General features: G+C 40.7%; 1 protein-coding gene across 1 annotated transcript; it reads left to right on the top strand.

Annotated features, from left to right (window-relative positions):
* Nucleotides 1–4,191: 4,191 nt before the first annotated feature.
* On the top strand, nt 4,192–16,832 carry LOC108116731 (myb-like protein AA). Its single transcript, XM_017228748.2, has 4 exons — nt 4,192–4,619; nt 5,382–5,775; nt 6,251–7,275; nt 16,653–16,832. Exons 2-3 carry the CDS (start codon nt 5,468–5,470, stop codon nt 7,227–7,229), a joined length of 1,287 nt encoding a protein of 428 aa, XP_017084237.1. The 5' UTR covers nt 4,192–4,619; nt 5,382–5,467; the 3' UTR covers nt 7,230–7,275; nt 16,653–16,832.
* The last annotated feature ends 42 nt before the right edge of the window (nt 16,833–16,874 follow it).

Here is a 16,874-nt window from a genome sequence, read left to right as displayed (position 1 = left end):
TTGGCCCTTTCTTCTGATATATACGTTATATATTTTCCTTTCCAAAATAATTTATATTTCTAGACGACATGATATTAATTGACATTAACCATTCTAAACACGAAATACAGAATTTTTTGACAACCTATCGTTTTTTGATTATTAAAAATATTTTTTCTTCGTGATATATATTTTTAAACGAATCTAATATATTCATTTTCTCTACTAGTGTTTAATTTAAAAATATAAAAATGACAGTTTGTTTCAGTTTAAGGAAATTAAGGTTGCTTAATATTATATTTAGCAAAAAAGTATGCTGTGGAAAAGGAACAAGTGAAATTTAAGTAAAAAATTAAAACATTTCGCTGACTGAAAATTCATTACATTCTGAAATGCGGCTTAAAAACTTTATAATAAAAAATCATTTAAGAGCAGTTTGAATACCCCACAAAGCGAAGTTTTATAAAATTATATTATTATAAACCCTGCTATAATCGTTATATTAAATAGACATATTAACCCTTTGCAATGAAAAAAAAAACAAAAGATATAGATGATAATAAAAATATGAATTTTACTGTGTGAAATTTACCAATTGATTGTAATAATTGCCACCTAGGCTCCAAAGAAAGGATTTTTCCTTTGACGTTGCTCGTTATTTAATGCGCAGGTTGGTCTCGGAATTTATTTCGTTTGGCCGGCTCTTTTGGCAGGCCCAATTAGCAATTGCCCAAAAACCGGAAGCAACAGGAGCACACGAAGCCGTCAAAAGCCAAGCACACAAAGAGCCAAATGCAGGAACTCGCAAGCAAACTTATAAAATATTTAAAGTTATGGCTGCAGCCGAGCTAGTAGCTTGACCCAGGTCTTTCCGTTTGGGGCAAAGCAGTTCAAAGCTGAGGCAGCAAATTGAGGTGAAGTATTTAAGGCAAAAGCGGCTTGAGTCCGTCCGCCTCATAAGCCGATAGGGCTCTGAAAGATGAGGAATTTGGAGCCACTGGGGACTTAGAGAACATCTGGAGGTCGAAATTCGGCTGCAGGGGCTCACAGTTTGTTTTTATCTGCTTTGCAAGAGATTTTCTCACCGACTTTTTCGTTTTCCCACTTCCACTGCTATCATTTTGCCTACTGCTTCCATTAAAAATCCATTTAGGCAATATCTTGATCGACTTGCTCCACCTAATCCACTCACGAGTGGGGAGGCACCAGATTGACGTTTAAGCAAATGAGTTGCCAGCTTGCGATGGAGCCAGTTTGTATCAATGAGCTGTTTTCGTTTTATTTTATTAATTGAGGTTTTACTGGATGAATATCTCAATTAACCTTTTGGGGCCCCTAGATACACGGCGTTGTCGGATTCCAATAGACAGCAATTAAATTAGCAGGAGAATGTTTCGTTGATTTAACATGCCTATGGAATTTTTACAATGTCCCGCCCTCTGCCATCATCTGTTCGATTGCCAAAACAAGTGAAGCGTATAAATTGCTTGGGATCATATATGCTGAAATATGGGCTGGCGGAAATTAAGCAATGACAGGGCACTCACTCCCTTTATCTATGCATTTTATATAAGTTCCGCAACTTAATACATCATCTACCAATTAAAGAAATTTTAACAATTTTATGAATTTTTTGTAAGGAAATGTCTGCTTATTATTGGTATGCCATAGATTTATGATTGACAGGAAAGTGCATCAACATGTCGGCCTCAGACCTGAATTTTTATAAAATAATGTATTTGATATACATTGATAAAAAAATAATAAAAAAAGATAGAAATAAAGCGAACTAAGCCTGGGGTTATGCAGAACTTTGCGGGCCGACAAAGTAGGATTTTTGTAATCAATATTGTTTACATCTTTAAAAATAATAAGAATAAATATATCACAGTATTGGAAATTAAATTTACTAATTTGAATAATTAAATTAACACTTTTAACTGTGAAAAATAAATTGAGTAATCAGAAAAATAATAAGCTATACTTATGTATACTTTTTAATTTGCATTTATTTAATTATTAATATATTATTGCGATCTTCGCCCTCCATTTTATGGCCATTTATGACTTATAATTATTTCGTAATCCACTCTCAGTTATCCGACACATCTGGCTTAACAATTTAAGCTCTAAAATTGTTTGTTTTTGTTTGTCATCAACAAAATAAATGAAAGGACAACGGAAAAATGTAGGTATTTGGTAATGGGAGGTCAAATATAAGATCTACGCAGTTCGAATTTACGCCAGAATAGATGTTCACATATTTGGATTAATGTGGGCCTCATTCTGTTTTAAAAGTTTTTAAATTCTTGGAATATTGGAATACTATTAATATACTCATATAAATTATGTACTTACATTTATTCCTAATAATGGTTACAAAACTATTTTAAATTCCTAAATCTAAGTTTTTAAGATTTAAATAGAGTTAATTAAGTATTCCATCTCCTCATTCCCATGGAGTATTTCGGATATATTTAAACTCATACAGAGCCTTGTCCTCGGTTCCCACATCTTATCGACTAGGCCAATCTGCCACGCCCGTGACGTCATGTCAACCTCTCCGAAAATATTTGTGTACCAGGGATTTACATTGCAGTAATTGATTTAATTTAGGCTGGGTACCGTGTTCGACTTGATTGCAGATTCATCAGCGAAGAGAACGCATACTGATAAGTCAAATCAAACAGAGTGTATGTGATGTTCGTTCTGGACTCTGTGTTATGTTTTCGTTTTAAAGGGGCAAGGGTAGTGGAAAGGGGAAGGGGATAGCGAAAATGCGGTATGCTGTGTTGGTGCGGTTGATAAATGCCTGTTCGTTTTAAAGCTTCTTTTTCAGATGACCAAACGGAGACAACAATGAGTAAACAAGAGCAACAGCGGGTAATAAAGTTGATTGCAGCAGTGGCAAATTGAATATTTGCCAGCGTGTGTGTGCGCGCAGCGTTTGTGTTTGTGTTTGTTCGCATTGTTAAATGTCCGCATCAGCAGAGAAGCAAAATAGGATGATAAATGCTAAACAGAGAGAGGAGAGAACAACTGGCTACCATTGTTAACGGCAGTGAGCGGGCAACCCCATCTCGCTCACTTCCCCACAATTTGCTACCAAAATCGAAGTGCAACCCTTGCTCTCTGAGTCGCTCTCCCCACTAAGCTGTTGCTTCAGCTCAATTGTTGCTCTGCGGATGCTCTCCCAATCCAGGGTTCTAGATATTTTTATTTTTCCCGCTTGTCGTTGGCAAATTCTGTTCACAATTCACTTATTGCTATCACTCTTTGGATTACTCACTCGCCACGGAGAGACGATAACGTGCTACTGCCACAAACGGCACCACAGCGGCGATAAGTGCTCTCCAAAATTAAATAACACTGTCTTACAAAATTAGAAACAACTTCTGGTATCATTATCTACTATACCTACTCTATACACAGTTTCTATGTATTATTATATATTATTTACTTGTTTAAAAATAAAAATAGGAACGTTCTGTTACCTAGTCCCCATAAATATTTTGAAAAGACATGTCGTTTAACTAATGTTTTGGTATATAATAACAATGAGTTAACTATGAGATTTACGCATCCAATTTGGATCTACTTGTAACAGGTTTTTAAAGATAACAAAATTCTATGTAAGAAAAAACAATGAACTTTGACGTAGGAGCATCATGATAAATCCAAATAAGCAAATCCAATCAAAATTGCCACCAAATAAATAAAGTTATAAAGAGAACATTTATTTTCCTATGAATAATTGTATTTGTTGGTTAATTGTTCATGGTGATATAGATTTTAATTATAAAATTCTAGTTACTTAAATCGTTTGTTGTGTAGTGTAACTAACCATTTTATTGGCAGCAGGTCCTCGGTAATTCTCCGATTGTTTACATCAGCGAAGGCGGAACAACAACAAAAGCATCCTCCGCCCTCTTTCTCACTGCATTTGTCTCTCTCACGTGCTTCTGGTCTCGAAGAAAAGAAAAGCGAGGCGCTGGCGCTCTCCGCTCTCTCGCTGGCTTACTCTCTTTGTGCGGCGGCTGCTGCGCCGCCAATTTTCTGCAGTTGTGAAAATCGACGAGGAGAGCAGCGGCGCACTTTCCGCTAGGAAGCTGCCAACGAACGGCGAAGTGAGAGACGACAAGTGGAAAGTGGCAAGTAGATGTACCAAAATGTGGCTGTGCCACTAGTGCTAATCGCAAGTCGGCCTCCCGTTGAGCTTAGATTTCGTCGGTTTTCATTTGGTTGCTTTCGCTTTTATAGTTGCTTTTGTAGCCTCTCTCCGTCCGCCCGTCTATGTTATGTGTGTATATACACGCACTCACACACTGACAAATTGGCCCGGCTAGTGTATGAGTGTGGTACATTTTGCAGTGTTGCCGAACATCTGTAAATGTATCTGTATCTGTGGCAGCCAATAGTTGTGGCAAGGCCCTCGAGCCACTCGCAACACAAAACAACAGCAACAGCAATAGCAACGGCAACATCCCCAATAAGTGGCAGAAACTACAGCGCACAACAGCAGCCGCATTTATTGTTAATTGAAATAAATTGAAATAAATTCCCCGACTTTGCTGCTCATATTGTTAATAAAGAGCAATCGGGGCAAAGCAAGAGTGGAATCGGAGGCAGTAAACAAAACAGTGAGCAAATGTTTTTGGTTTAGTGTCATTGCGTCGAACCTTTGTGTAAAGTTCCACGAAAATCTAAAGAAGTCGATGCGAAATAAGTGATTAAGTGAACATCTCAATGTTGGTATCACAGGCAATGCGTGGCAGTAACAAAAAAGAGCACAGACATTTATTTATAGTCGCCAGTGTGTTCCCATTAATGAGTGTCCGCGTTGCAAGTTCAATTGATAGAAAACTACGACTAAAAACAGGGAGAGAGTGATTTAAGCAGCTCCTGTAGAAATACAAGCTAGCACACAGATCTGCAGTAATATTTGAAACCCCTCGATCGGCAAGTGGATATGTAAATACCTTCTCGCCGAGTCAGATTCTCAGAACGAAATTGTTTACACTATTTGATTATTGTTTAGCTAACAGCCACTTATGTGAACTTCCACGTGTATACAACCAAAATACATATGTATGTGCGTACTTTAATTGGCGGGGAGGGTCTGCCACCAGCAGTTTCCCCCTGCCAACACAGCAATATTTGAGTTTTTGTATTGTCTCAGTCTCACATAAATCAATTGTATTTAATTGTGCAGATGAGATTTCGAAAGCAAATATCACCCCTACCTGTTGGGGTCATTGCACTCCAAGTGCGTTAGCCTCTTTGAGCCCCCTAAGCCCCGCTCAAGAAGGCGCCGAAAAGTATGCAGCTGTGCGGGTTCTGCAACCATTAACGTAAGGTAATATTAACGATTTTCTCACATCATTTCCTTGTTTACTCCGCAGCATCAGCGACACGGGTCATGCGCAGTGGCCTCTTTGGTAGTTGCAGTTTAGCCAACAGCGACTGAAAGAGCAAAGAGCTTAGGACCATGGCCTTCTCCCGCCACAACATCGAGAAGCGCCGACTCATCGAGCTAGTCCGCCTGAACCCAATCCTCTGGGATTGCCGCCTGCCCCATTACAAGCGCTCCGACAAGCGCAAGGCCATCAAATGGAACGAGCTGGGTCGGCTCTTTAACGTCAACGGGGAGCGAGTGCAACGCACGTTCACTTCCCTCCGTGAGATCTTTCGTCGCGAGCTTAACCACGAAAAGATGCTGGGCACCACGCGCTTTAAGTCCAAGTGGGAATACTACGACGCGATGGCCTTCCTTAAGGAGGTCATTCGAGAGCGAAAGTAAGAACCTCCAGAATACCTCCAGAACTCTAGAATACATCGACATACATTTCCCTAATTATATAAATGTGTGGTCTCAGGTCTCAGGTTAACCTAAGATAAAGTGTAATAAGCTTCTTCAGTATACAAAGCGCTCCTCAAGTTCATCATAGGAAATAGTTAACATCAACGATTTCTGTTTTTTCTTATACAGAAAGAAGTTAGTTTTTTAGTCAATAAATCACAAAATAATTAAAGAGCAGAGCACTTCCAAAGATTTAGTTCATTCTATCCACCGAAATAGTTCTTAGATTTAAGTAAAAATTTCAAATACTCTTGATTTTGGGGTATAATTTTAAAAAATTTCAATTTCTGTAAAGGAGAAAAATAGTAAAAGAAAAGCTTTCTTTACAAAATTAATTATGTAGAACGGGCTTTGCCATTATGTATAGAAAGAAGTGTTTCCGAAATATAATTTGGACGCTTATCTTTTTAGATCCCGCGAACGCATCAAACACGGCTCTCTGGATCCCACCCCTGTGAATACATGCAGCAGCACCAACAATATTAACACCAACAGCCGTAATAGCAGCAACAACAACAGCAGCAGCGCGGCTCTGGATGAGTACCAGTACTTTGCCCCCAGTGACCCCAACAACCCGAACAATCAGCCCCAGCCGCAGTCGGCGCTAAAGAGCAGTCTTCCAGCAGTTAGCATGTCCAATCTTAGTCTCAGCCAGTTGCCAGCTGCTCTGCAGCAGCAGGCCCAGCACCTTCAAGCCCTTCAGTTACAGCCAGACGTGACGTTGACTTCGCTTCAAAAACAGCCTCTGGCTACTTCCCTTTCCCTGACCACGCCCACAGCCGTGCACCACAACTCGCCCGCCCAGTTGTTGTCCAGCTCACGCTCCTGCAGTTCTTCGCCATCCATCTACATCAAGGACGAGCCAGGCTCACCGGAAACGGGGTGTGCAGATGAAGGAAAATCCGAAAATGGCCCAGAAGCGACTCGGAAGAAGTTGGCCACTATTCGCCCGCAGACCAAACAGCAACTGAAGTCTCGGCTGCAGCTACCCACGCCCAAAAACTCATCATCGTATGCCACTTCGCCGCCCCATTTGATAATCAATGCCAACAACGAGCTTATCGACGCGGATGCTGGGGACTTGGAGGAGGATCTAGACGACTTCGACGAGGATGATGACATGACTGCCCACTGCTCTCCAGTAGTCGGTCCGGGCGAAATGATGGGCACCGATGGTAGACTATCGGCCGAAAGCAGTTATATCGGAGAGGGCGGTGGTTGCGTCAGGGGCCTGGGCCGATCTCACTCCCAGGCGCGCCACATACCCACCTCTAGGGAACTTCTCTATATGAAGTTCGGGGATTTCCTCGCCGCCAGACTAAACACTTTGCATGAGACTGTAGCGAACGAGCTGATGAACAAGATGCTGCTTCTAATAGCTGAGAAGTGAGAATATCGTGGTCAGATGCCACTCCAAAATGATTTAATATGGAACGGTGAGTTTTTCAAAACAATTAAATTCTTGTTACCCCGGTTTTTTAAGACAGTTAAAAATTAACCTTCAAAACTACATACAAAATTAATAGAAGGTGGGTAATAGGAAAGTATTCGTTTTCAATTTTTTGTCTCTCTGTCTGCAATGACTTTCTGGACTGTATTTATTCCCGTTATTTGTAGATTAACAGTAAAATGTATTCGATGAAAAGTATGTAACAGGTAGAGGAATCTTAATCAGGATAAGGATTTCCTACGCCTTCGAATACTTTGCTTACAGAATTAAACATATTACTCCTTTGTTTGAGTTTCTTAGCAGTGTAACAGATATATGAAAACCGACGCAACCGATTGTTAGTGTCGTTGTTAATTTTTCAATAAGCCCACGTTGGTGAAAGCTGGGACATTGGCTAGGTCACTAAGTCGCCTGATGGCAGAAATGATTGGAAAGAAGTGTCTACATAGATCGCTTGAACAGTTTTTAAAATGGTCAAACATTTTAGTTAGTTAGTTTAGTTACTAACTAACTCTGCGGATAGGAATGTGGTCATCAATTGCATAATGTTGCATTTTGGTATCCTTGGTCCTCGTGAAAATTGAAAAATTAACAACGACACTAACAATCGGTTGCGTCGGTTATCAGATATCTGTTATACTGCTAAGAAACTCAAACAATGGAGTAATAGGTTTAATTCAGTATGATTTTTAAAATGTTTGGTGTTTTGACCAAAAAAATGTATTTAATTGATCTGGTAACCAGAAGCCTTGCTTGAGCGCTCCAGCAAATCAAACAACAGGACCACGATCCCATAAGCTAAGCATTTAGATAAGTTGAGGCAGAAAAAACTACATTTTTAAGGGCGTACAGAAATTCTTGAACTACTTGGCGTTCCGCACAAATTTATTGCTCCGACCGATTTATTTAGCAACACACACATTTAAATTTCGACTTTTTTTACACTCAGAATTCTAGGGTCACAAAAAAGTTTAAAAGCTGAAATGCGCTTCAGACTCTCGTAGACGTAGACACATACTACGGAACAGAATGTAGAACGATGCAAGTTTGGAGATTTGAGAGCATTTCACCCATAAATAAAATGCCTAGGACCGTACAACATGACAGTAGCCAAGTCTTTCCCCACGCCCTTCGGATGACCAATTGCATGGAGGGCCAAAAGCGAACTGGCTACGCACAATGAGCCAGAATTTGAGTTAGAACAAAAAGCGACCAACCTATTTCGCACAGCTCTCAGCATTGCTTTTAGACTTATGCTCGTATTCCGACTTCACAACAATGGACCGTTGAAGAGTTTCGTCGGATGGTAAAATCTAAAGATGCGACTGCCTAACACCCTGGCACATTGGGGCTAAGAGGTATATGCAATTAGCCCCTTCCGAAGGTTTATCAACCATTGAGCATTGAGCGGTCTTGAGTTTTGAATGAATGGTTAAAGCAGCCAAGTTGTCAATTACGTGGGAAGACCGTGTACATTCTCAAAAAGTTTGTGGTTGGATAGGAAGACTGTAGGATCGAGCCCTCTTCCATCGACTGTATCTGTATCTGAACACGAATTCGCTTCTGAATCTGTATACAGCCGCTGCCTTTGTGCGAATAGTTTTGCACTCGGCACTTCAAAGCATCACATTCATGGGACGTGTGTATTTATGATTTCGTAGTATTTATGGTGCAACGCCTTTGGTGTCAGCCCTTTGGATGGCGTTGCTGGTTGCCCCCTTTCCCCATGTACTGCTTTCAAAGCCCTTTCTCCCTCTCATACCAACGGAACCGTTTTACGAGATAAGCGGTAAAAGAGGCAGTTGACCAATTGTTCGCTGACACAGTGGGTGGTTGGTCAGACCTTTATGTATAGTTACTGCAAGTTTGTTGGCACTTACAACATTATAAATTTGCCATAAATCACGATGGGCTACAAAACTGGTTTTGACCGAATGGAACGTTAATCGAACCTTAGAAACCAACAGTCAACATTGAAGTATTTTTTAGGGATTAGGCAAAGCTTAAGACAATTTAAATCTCTTTGCACAATATTTTTCGTCCCCAAGCATCCCATCACTGCAGTTCCACGCTTTGCAATTTCGGCTCTGCGGAATTCACAGTGAATAAACTTAACATTTCCTTGTCTAGATAGATGTATACTTTTCTGCACCCTGGCCCCTTGCCCCCTGGCTGTGGGCCTGACTTTCAGAGTGCCAGCCTGCCAGATTCCCAAACACTTTACACCCTTCCCCTGACCTTCCAGAGTTTCCGCTCAAAAATCAAATCTCTGTTGGCTACAATGTCTGAGGATGCTGATATACGAATTCCATACCCCATCCAATCCTGCGGAGCCATAGTCAATGTGGCAAGTTTTAACTGGCGGCGCTAAAAAGTATTGCATACCCTGCGGTGCGCGTTCCTCTTCACACATAAAATGCATATGCAAGTTAATGTTTACAATAGTCGTAAAAGTTTAATGGATTTTGCCAGCCACTGTGGGCTGGGTCAGGGGCCGAATGGCGGCTTAGGATCGTAACTTTCGAAATCAGTTTTTCCACACTTAGTGGAGCGAGGGGTGCGTGTATGCGCCTGAGTTTGTGTCTGTGTGTATGCGGCAATGGATTTCGTCACTGGAACCCAATGTTTTTTGCTCCTTTTATAATCAGAATAAATTTATTTGATTAATATGCGGCCATCGTTTCCCGCTTTCAAATTTTTTCACATAGAGTAAGTTTTGTTGATTTTGATTTGCCTTTGTTTTCCTATTGACTTTAGCACTTTTCCTGTCTGGTTTGCATTTTCGGGTATATAGTGATTGTGTTGTACTAATATTTTATGACGGGAAACGGATAAACACGGATGTGAGCCGGACACTGCCGGACTTTGCCATTGGGAGAGACGTTTCCAATTTAGTGCTAAAACTAATTTATTAGCGTAGGAAAGCAAACTGGAATAGCCAAATTATGAAAGCTAAAACCGAAGTAAGCTGTATAAGACTTTCATATACTATAGCAAACTAATTTCCGCAGTGGTTGAAGGCATTACATCCCGGTAGAATCCTTTCCATCATCTAATGAAATGCATATGCCAACCAACATAATTATATCTGTGAATCATCTGTAGGGCCACGCCCAAATTGAAAAGGCAACAAAAACGGGAAAGCCCGAGGCCCAAGCCACAGAGCCAATAACAATAACATTAGCAAGTACCACCGAAACTGCAGTTGCCAGTGGCAGTTACCCCGAGCATATGTACAAGCTCCGAAGCAAATCCGACATCTGGCAACAGAAGCTGCGTCGGTCAGGAAGTGCATAATGGTGATCGAATGTCAAATACCCAATATTTAGCTGCATCTATTCAGCTTCCATTTATTAGGAAGGTACATATATACATACATAATTTATAGGCCGGCAGCTTCCTCCGTCTGTCAGACGCACTGGACCAATCCGGAATACCCGTTGGCCCTGGGAAATTGGAAAATGCAACTGCTCTGGCCACACCATGACTGATACACAGAAGGATGCTGTGCCTTTGTCAATGCCTGTGCCGAAGCACATATCGATGGCTATAACTATGAGCAGTATCAATATTGACAGCCATTAATATGGCATTTTATGCAGTAAGAAGGGGCATCTAATGGCAGGCACGAAGTTGAGGGTTTGAGGGCAGTCTGGGACTTGCCTCTTCCTCCTGATAGTCCTGTATTTTTAATAAGCAGCAGTGCAGGAGGCGCCTCGTTCTAGCTTCCTCTTCCGCTGTTGGCTGATGACTGCTATTGGTTCCTTCTGCGATTTCAAATTTGCTAGCCCGCAGAAGTGAACGGTTTGAGCAGTAGCGGAAGAGCGGAAACGCCGAGTCACACACGACCCATCGTCGATGTCTCGAAACTCCTTTGTATTAATGGCCGCAGGGCATCTTAAAGGAACAGGAACTGATGCAGGACTACATCTCTACCTCGACGTGCCTTGACTGCAATCATAAAACTCTGTAGTTGCGTTTTCCAGCTAGTTATTGTCCGGTCAGGGCCTTGTCCCCTCCTCATATTTCGAACTAGAACTATCTTGCATATCAATCAGGCATAAAATCGTCGTCAGCTGGCGCCAGATTGCACAAAGGACGAGCCAAAATATTCGCAGGTATTTTATCGTTTTACCATTTGCCCAGCGGCAACGCGATACTTTAAATTAATAATTTTGATTGCCTCTTGGATATGCAGAGAACTTTCTTTGAGTTTTCTCAAAATTGTATCATCATTAGACTGAAAATTCCCCTTTTGACGGCACTTTGACAATTAGAGTGAAGGGTGCACAGGTTTTTTTTTGGCGTTGGCTGAAAAGTTTCCAGTGCCAGAAATGAAAGTCAAAAGTTTGTTATCAAGTTGAAAATTAAAAAACTCAGAGATCTCTTTGTTTTGTTCATTTAGACAACGAATACATGTTTTAACTAAATTAATATCCTTTATTTGTGTTCTGTTTCCATTTTTCAAACGACCTCCGAATTCTTAGAGCGATGCGAATCCTTAACGGCATTGATGCTCGACTACGAGTTGACTCAAGTCATTTGCTTGTACATAACAACAACAAAATGGATTGACATTAGGGGAAATCAACTGTCTGCAGATTACCTATGTGGATCTCAGGTCCAACAAATAATAGTTCTTTTACCCGTTACTCGTAGAGTAAAAGGGTGTACTAGATTCGATGAAAAGTATGTAACAGGTAGATGGAAGCGATTTCGACCCTATAAAGTATATATATTCTTGATCAGGATCAATAGAGAAGTCGATGGAAGTCCGTCTGTCCGTATGAACGCTGAGATCTCAGGAACTGTAGGAGATACAAAGTTGAGATAAAGCATAGAAAGTTGAAATTAAGTATGTATAATCTTGAGATACCATTTTATGGGGATACCATTATCTGGCCACACATACTCTTACGCCCACCAAAAAAGCTGATATCTCGGTAACTGTAAGTGATAGAAAGCTAGGGTTAAGCATGTAGGTTTTAATGATGCCCCAAATATGAATTTGTTTTCCGATCTAGCCACGCCCACTTAAATGCCCACTAAACCCGAAAAACCAAAAAATCTCGGGAAAAGCTAGAAAGTTGTGCTTAATAATACATATTAAATAGATGCCACAGCAACTTGCCACCAGTTTTCATTCCTTAATATTACAGTGTATGTCTTCGTTTGACCTTGCATAACATATTTTTGTCAATATCTATCAATTTATCGAAGATTTTTTTAAATCGGAATATTATTTCGCTATTTATGAAGAAATGTAGGTTTTAAGGCCTCATATGGGCAGTGACGATACTATCAGTTACTCAACATGCGTTCTCTGACAATAGGTGGCGCTTTGTGAATTTCCATTAATTTCCTTAAATTATAATAATAATATTATAGACGCCACAGTTTTCCGCGGTTTGTCGGCGTTACAGTGGGCGTGGCAAGATGCTGTAGTAAACTTCTTCATGCTTTATCTGAACTTTGTATCTCTTATTGTTCCTGAGATCTCAGCGTTCATACAGACAGACAGACGGACATGGCTTAATCGTTTTCGCTATTGATCCTGATCAAGAATATATATACTTTATAGGGTCGGAAACCTGTTACATACTTTTCAACGAATCTAATGTACTCTTTTACTCTACGAGTAACGGGTATAAAAGGTTAAGGATTAAATTGGTCAATAGGTTTCGATTTGCCGAAACTTTTTCAAATGAGAACATTTTTTAAATTATTTATTAACAAATTTATTTTATAAGGCTTGACATTGGCTGTGATGTAGACAATAGCATTTTTCTTTTTTTACTATTTATTAAAAAACACTCTAAGATTGGCTTTAACCATGTTTTTGTGAATATAATAACTTGAGATGCGATGAAAGTACTTTCATTTCACAGCGATCTTAGCGTTCAGCACTTTTTTAGGCTAGCAGTCGTCGGTACATAAGGTTATTTAGTGATTTTTTAGAAAGTATTTTGACCTTTGTATATGCTATGCCAGCTTAATGTTCATCTTGCAATTAATGTTTTTAACTAAGATACAGACTGCAGAATTTCATGTATAGTATGCGAGTATATAAAAATGATATGCGATATGAAGTAAATCTGATTTCTTTTCAAGTTTACTACACGTTTTTCCATGTTGAGTATTCAGAGACAATATTATCGGTTTGGGAATTGGAATAATCTAAACTCACACGAAATGATGATGAAATAATTGAGCACCAAAGTAAAAGAACAAAAGCTATTTCAATTAATATGTTCTTTCAATTAAGTATACTAGCGGTTATAAATAACAGAAACCAATCGAAATAGCAAATGAACCGCTGGAAATTCAAGCTGCCACAGTGACATGAAAGATTTCTTATTCAGGGTCCTGCAATTAATTACAACTAAATAGAGGGACCATCATTATGACAGGAGAGAGGGCTGACAAAAATAAACTAATTACATTATCTGCCAGAATGATTTGTCTCTCGTCTCAATCAAAATGAATGATTTTTCGGTGTTAGACACTTTGTGCTGAAGGCTTGGAAATATGTCCCACAAATCACAACAGAACATGTTGACAGCACACGTTAACAAACTGGTCCTGCCGGTATGCAGCGACTCTTGAGTAAGCCAGGGGCAGGAAGCGAAAGGAGAAGGGCGGAGAAGGAAGGAGGGCAACTAGCTCACTGTTTATGCATTTTCCTAATGAAATGCAAAGAAACCAGAACGAGCTGGCATAGCATAACAATATTTCAGTCCTGTCCCGTGAGCTCAAGCTATCCTTCTTGCAATAGGCAGTGCAAGTTTCAGAAGTGCTATTGTCGGATATACTTGTTGTTGCCGTTGTGGCTGAGTGATAATTAAATATTTGTTCTTTCTAGTAGCTATTTGCTTTGATTAATAGCTAACAAAAAATGAGAGGACGGCTCAGCCGACATTTGGATCAGTTATTGTGAGCGGTTGAAGGCTGAAGGTTTTTAATATTCAAAATTTCCCCAATTGCTTTTGCTTCTATTTGTTCGGTTTTATTGGTTTCGTAAATTCAAAAAGATACTTCAGAACGATAATGCGTTTCGGATTTCGCAATTTGGTACCTTTTTTTGTTCAACTGAGCCCCAACCATAGTATCTTTATTTTGCTAGTGTGGTGTGTCAACCGCATATTCACTTTGCATATTGACACGTTTCCTAGTGAGCATGAGGAATTTATTATTTCTTATGCTGTGCTTCAAGGCGCCAGACTGGCAAACCAGTTGGAAGTCTTGCATGCGAAGGGGTCAGCAAGAGACCGCAGGACCGACTTGACCTCCAAAAGGCTCCGCAGCTGCAGTTCCGGTCAGGAAGACGGCGACCAGACACGTCCCCTTCGGAATCCAAATGCGTAAAACCAAAGAGCGAACAAAATGGCACCACAACAGCGGAAATACGCAGGGACTCTGGGGTCAGTTGAATGATTTCAGTTGCACCATAGCGTTATTAAGTCAAGTTGTAAGAGCATAAGCCGCAACTTAATGTCCAACTTGGGAGTGCAACAGTGGACGCCTCGCCTGGGACAACAACACGGGCCGATCAATTATCCGAAAATACCAACACACAAAAGCAAGCCCGCAATAAGAGTTTAGGGTCTGAGGATGTGGCCGCTGCTGTTGGTCACCAAAAAGGAGATTGCGCTTTTGCGGTTGTGTTTAGTTGACTTCCGGCACGTCTGCCCCAGACTCACAAGCCGTGCAAGGGGCCCAAAGAAGTCCTACGCCAATTATGCGTCCAGCTCCACTGCAACCCCTTTATGTCCCTGTCTATGTTATTTTCATAAACAGACGCTATCCCCGCTGTCAATGCCGTAGCCGTTCCACTCATCACCCTTGTCACTCCCATTGGGATGATGATCATCAGCTTCAGCCTCCAGGCCGTAGGTGTTGGCCACCCTCCGTTCGTAGTGCCCCAGGAACCCCACACACCCCTTTTCCCTAAGGTGTGATGAAAATTATACGCTTTTGTGTTTATCCTCCAACCACGAAGTCTGGTCCGGTTCTGGTGGATCCCAACCTCCTGCTTTGCAGTTTGATGTTTTGCGGTTGTGTTTACGTTGTCCTAGGTCCAGAAATGCTCAGCCTAGTGAAATGCCCTCCCAAATGCTTGGCTTTAATATTTAAAGGGCGCTTTTAGCCCTGAGTTTGTCCATTATACCTTTGGCATGTTATTGTCCTTCGCTCTGCGGTTCCCAGCCAATGAATAAGATTTTCACAATGAGAGCATCGTACGATGGGCATAGTTTGGTCCCAGTTTGCATAGTGGCTTGTCACGGAGGACAAAGGTGGAAGGTGCTAGACTTCACCATATGATTAGCTAGTATTCAGTTTAAATATTTTTCAGTTTTGACAGTCGTTTGGGTATGTAATTTTTTTTGCTGTTGTTTTCCCGTCTTAATAATGTAGTAAATCTCCAAGTAAGGTGAGGCAAAACCAAAATGATTTTTCAGCAACAATAGATTTTTACAATTGTTCTCCCCTCAAGCGACAGCCTTGGTATTAATTTTCCTTCTTTTGAGAGAGGTGACAATCCGTCCGATGGTGTTATCATTTGTTATGTTATTGGCTTCCACATTTTGCAAATTGCTTATTTAGCAGTGCGTAAATTTCACATAGTCCTCTGCCAGTTCATCTTGCGCCCGACCTGCCGGTCTCCTCTTACGGAGACCACACACATTCTGTCATTCTTTCCCTCTCTCTGCCTTCGCTTGCCCAATGAATTTTTTGCCACCCTGCATAGTTCTAGACTCAAAGTTAACAACGTGTCAAGCGGTTAGGTCTTCTCTCCACATCATTCCATTGGAGCTCAAACTTTATCCTACCCACTTGCCGATGGGTGGGTTGTACGGGGTCAAATGGGCTATGATGCCGAAACAGGTGTGTTTCAGTGCCACCCATTCCGCTATTTTTCCAAGTGTTTGAAAACTGTCAATGCAGTGCATTTTTGCCATTACGTCGAATCTTTCTACTTTCCACTCTTTCCCCGGCTGATTCTTCGTTTTAGCTCTCATCTGCCCCCAGAATAATATTTGCTTTTCATCCTGTGTCATTTGCTTCCAGCCCGGTTTTTATGCGGCGCCTAATTGCCTGCTATACTTTGCAGCACTTTTGGAGAGAGTTTCTGGAGCTATTCGAGTGTAGCTATAAACTTTTTACGGCTAATATTTTCTGAGGCTTTTAATTAGGCGAAATGGTCGTAAAAATTGATTTATTGCCCATGATGGGAATTGTTAATTGGGGACTTTTCAACGGGTAAAGGGCTATATGGGCGAATAACTTACCTAGACATTCAAGCCATTTCTGACATGTCAAGATAATTTCGATCTAATTTATTAAGTTTTTGTTTCTTTACAGCTCCCTTCCCAGCGTGACCCCACGTGAACATAATGAAGAGGGTTGCATGAATCAAGTCTGTATTATGTGCCATATAAAACAACTCTGACGCGTACGATAGCTTATCATTAAAATGTATTAAATAATTTTTAGATCAAAACAGTTTAAATAGAACGATAAATAAAACTGCACATCACCTTACTTTAAGACTTACATCTTTCGGGCCTGAGTCAAGGTCGAGAA

Source organism: Drosophila eugracilis, unplaced genomic scaffold (genome assembly GCF_018153835.1).
Source record: "Drosophila eugracilis isolate 14026-0451.02 unplaced genomic scaffold, ASM1815383v1 contig_2154, whole genome shotgun sequence".
Classification (NCBI taxonomy): Eukaryota; Metazoa; Arthropoda; class Insecta; order Diptera; family Drosophilidae; genus Drosophila; species Drosophila eugracilis.
Note: the sequence above shows the minus strand (reverse complement) of the source record. Positions and strands in the feature narration are given on the sequence as shown.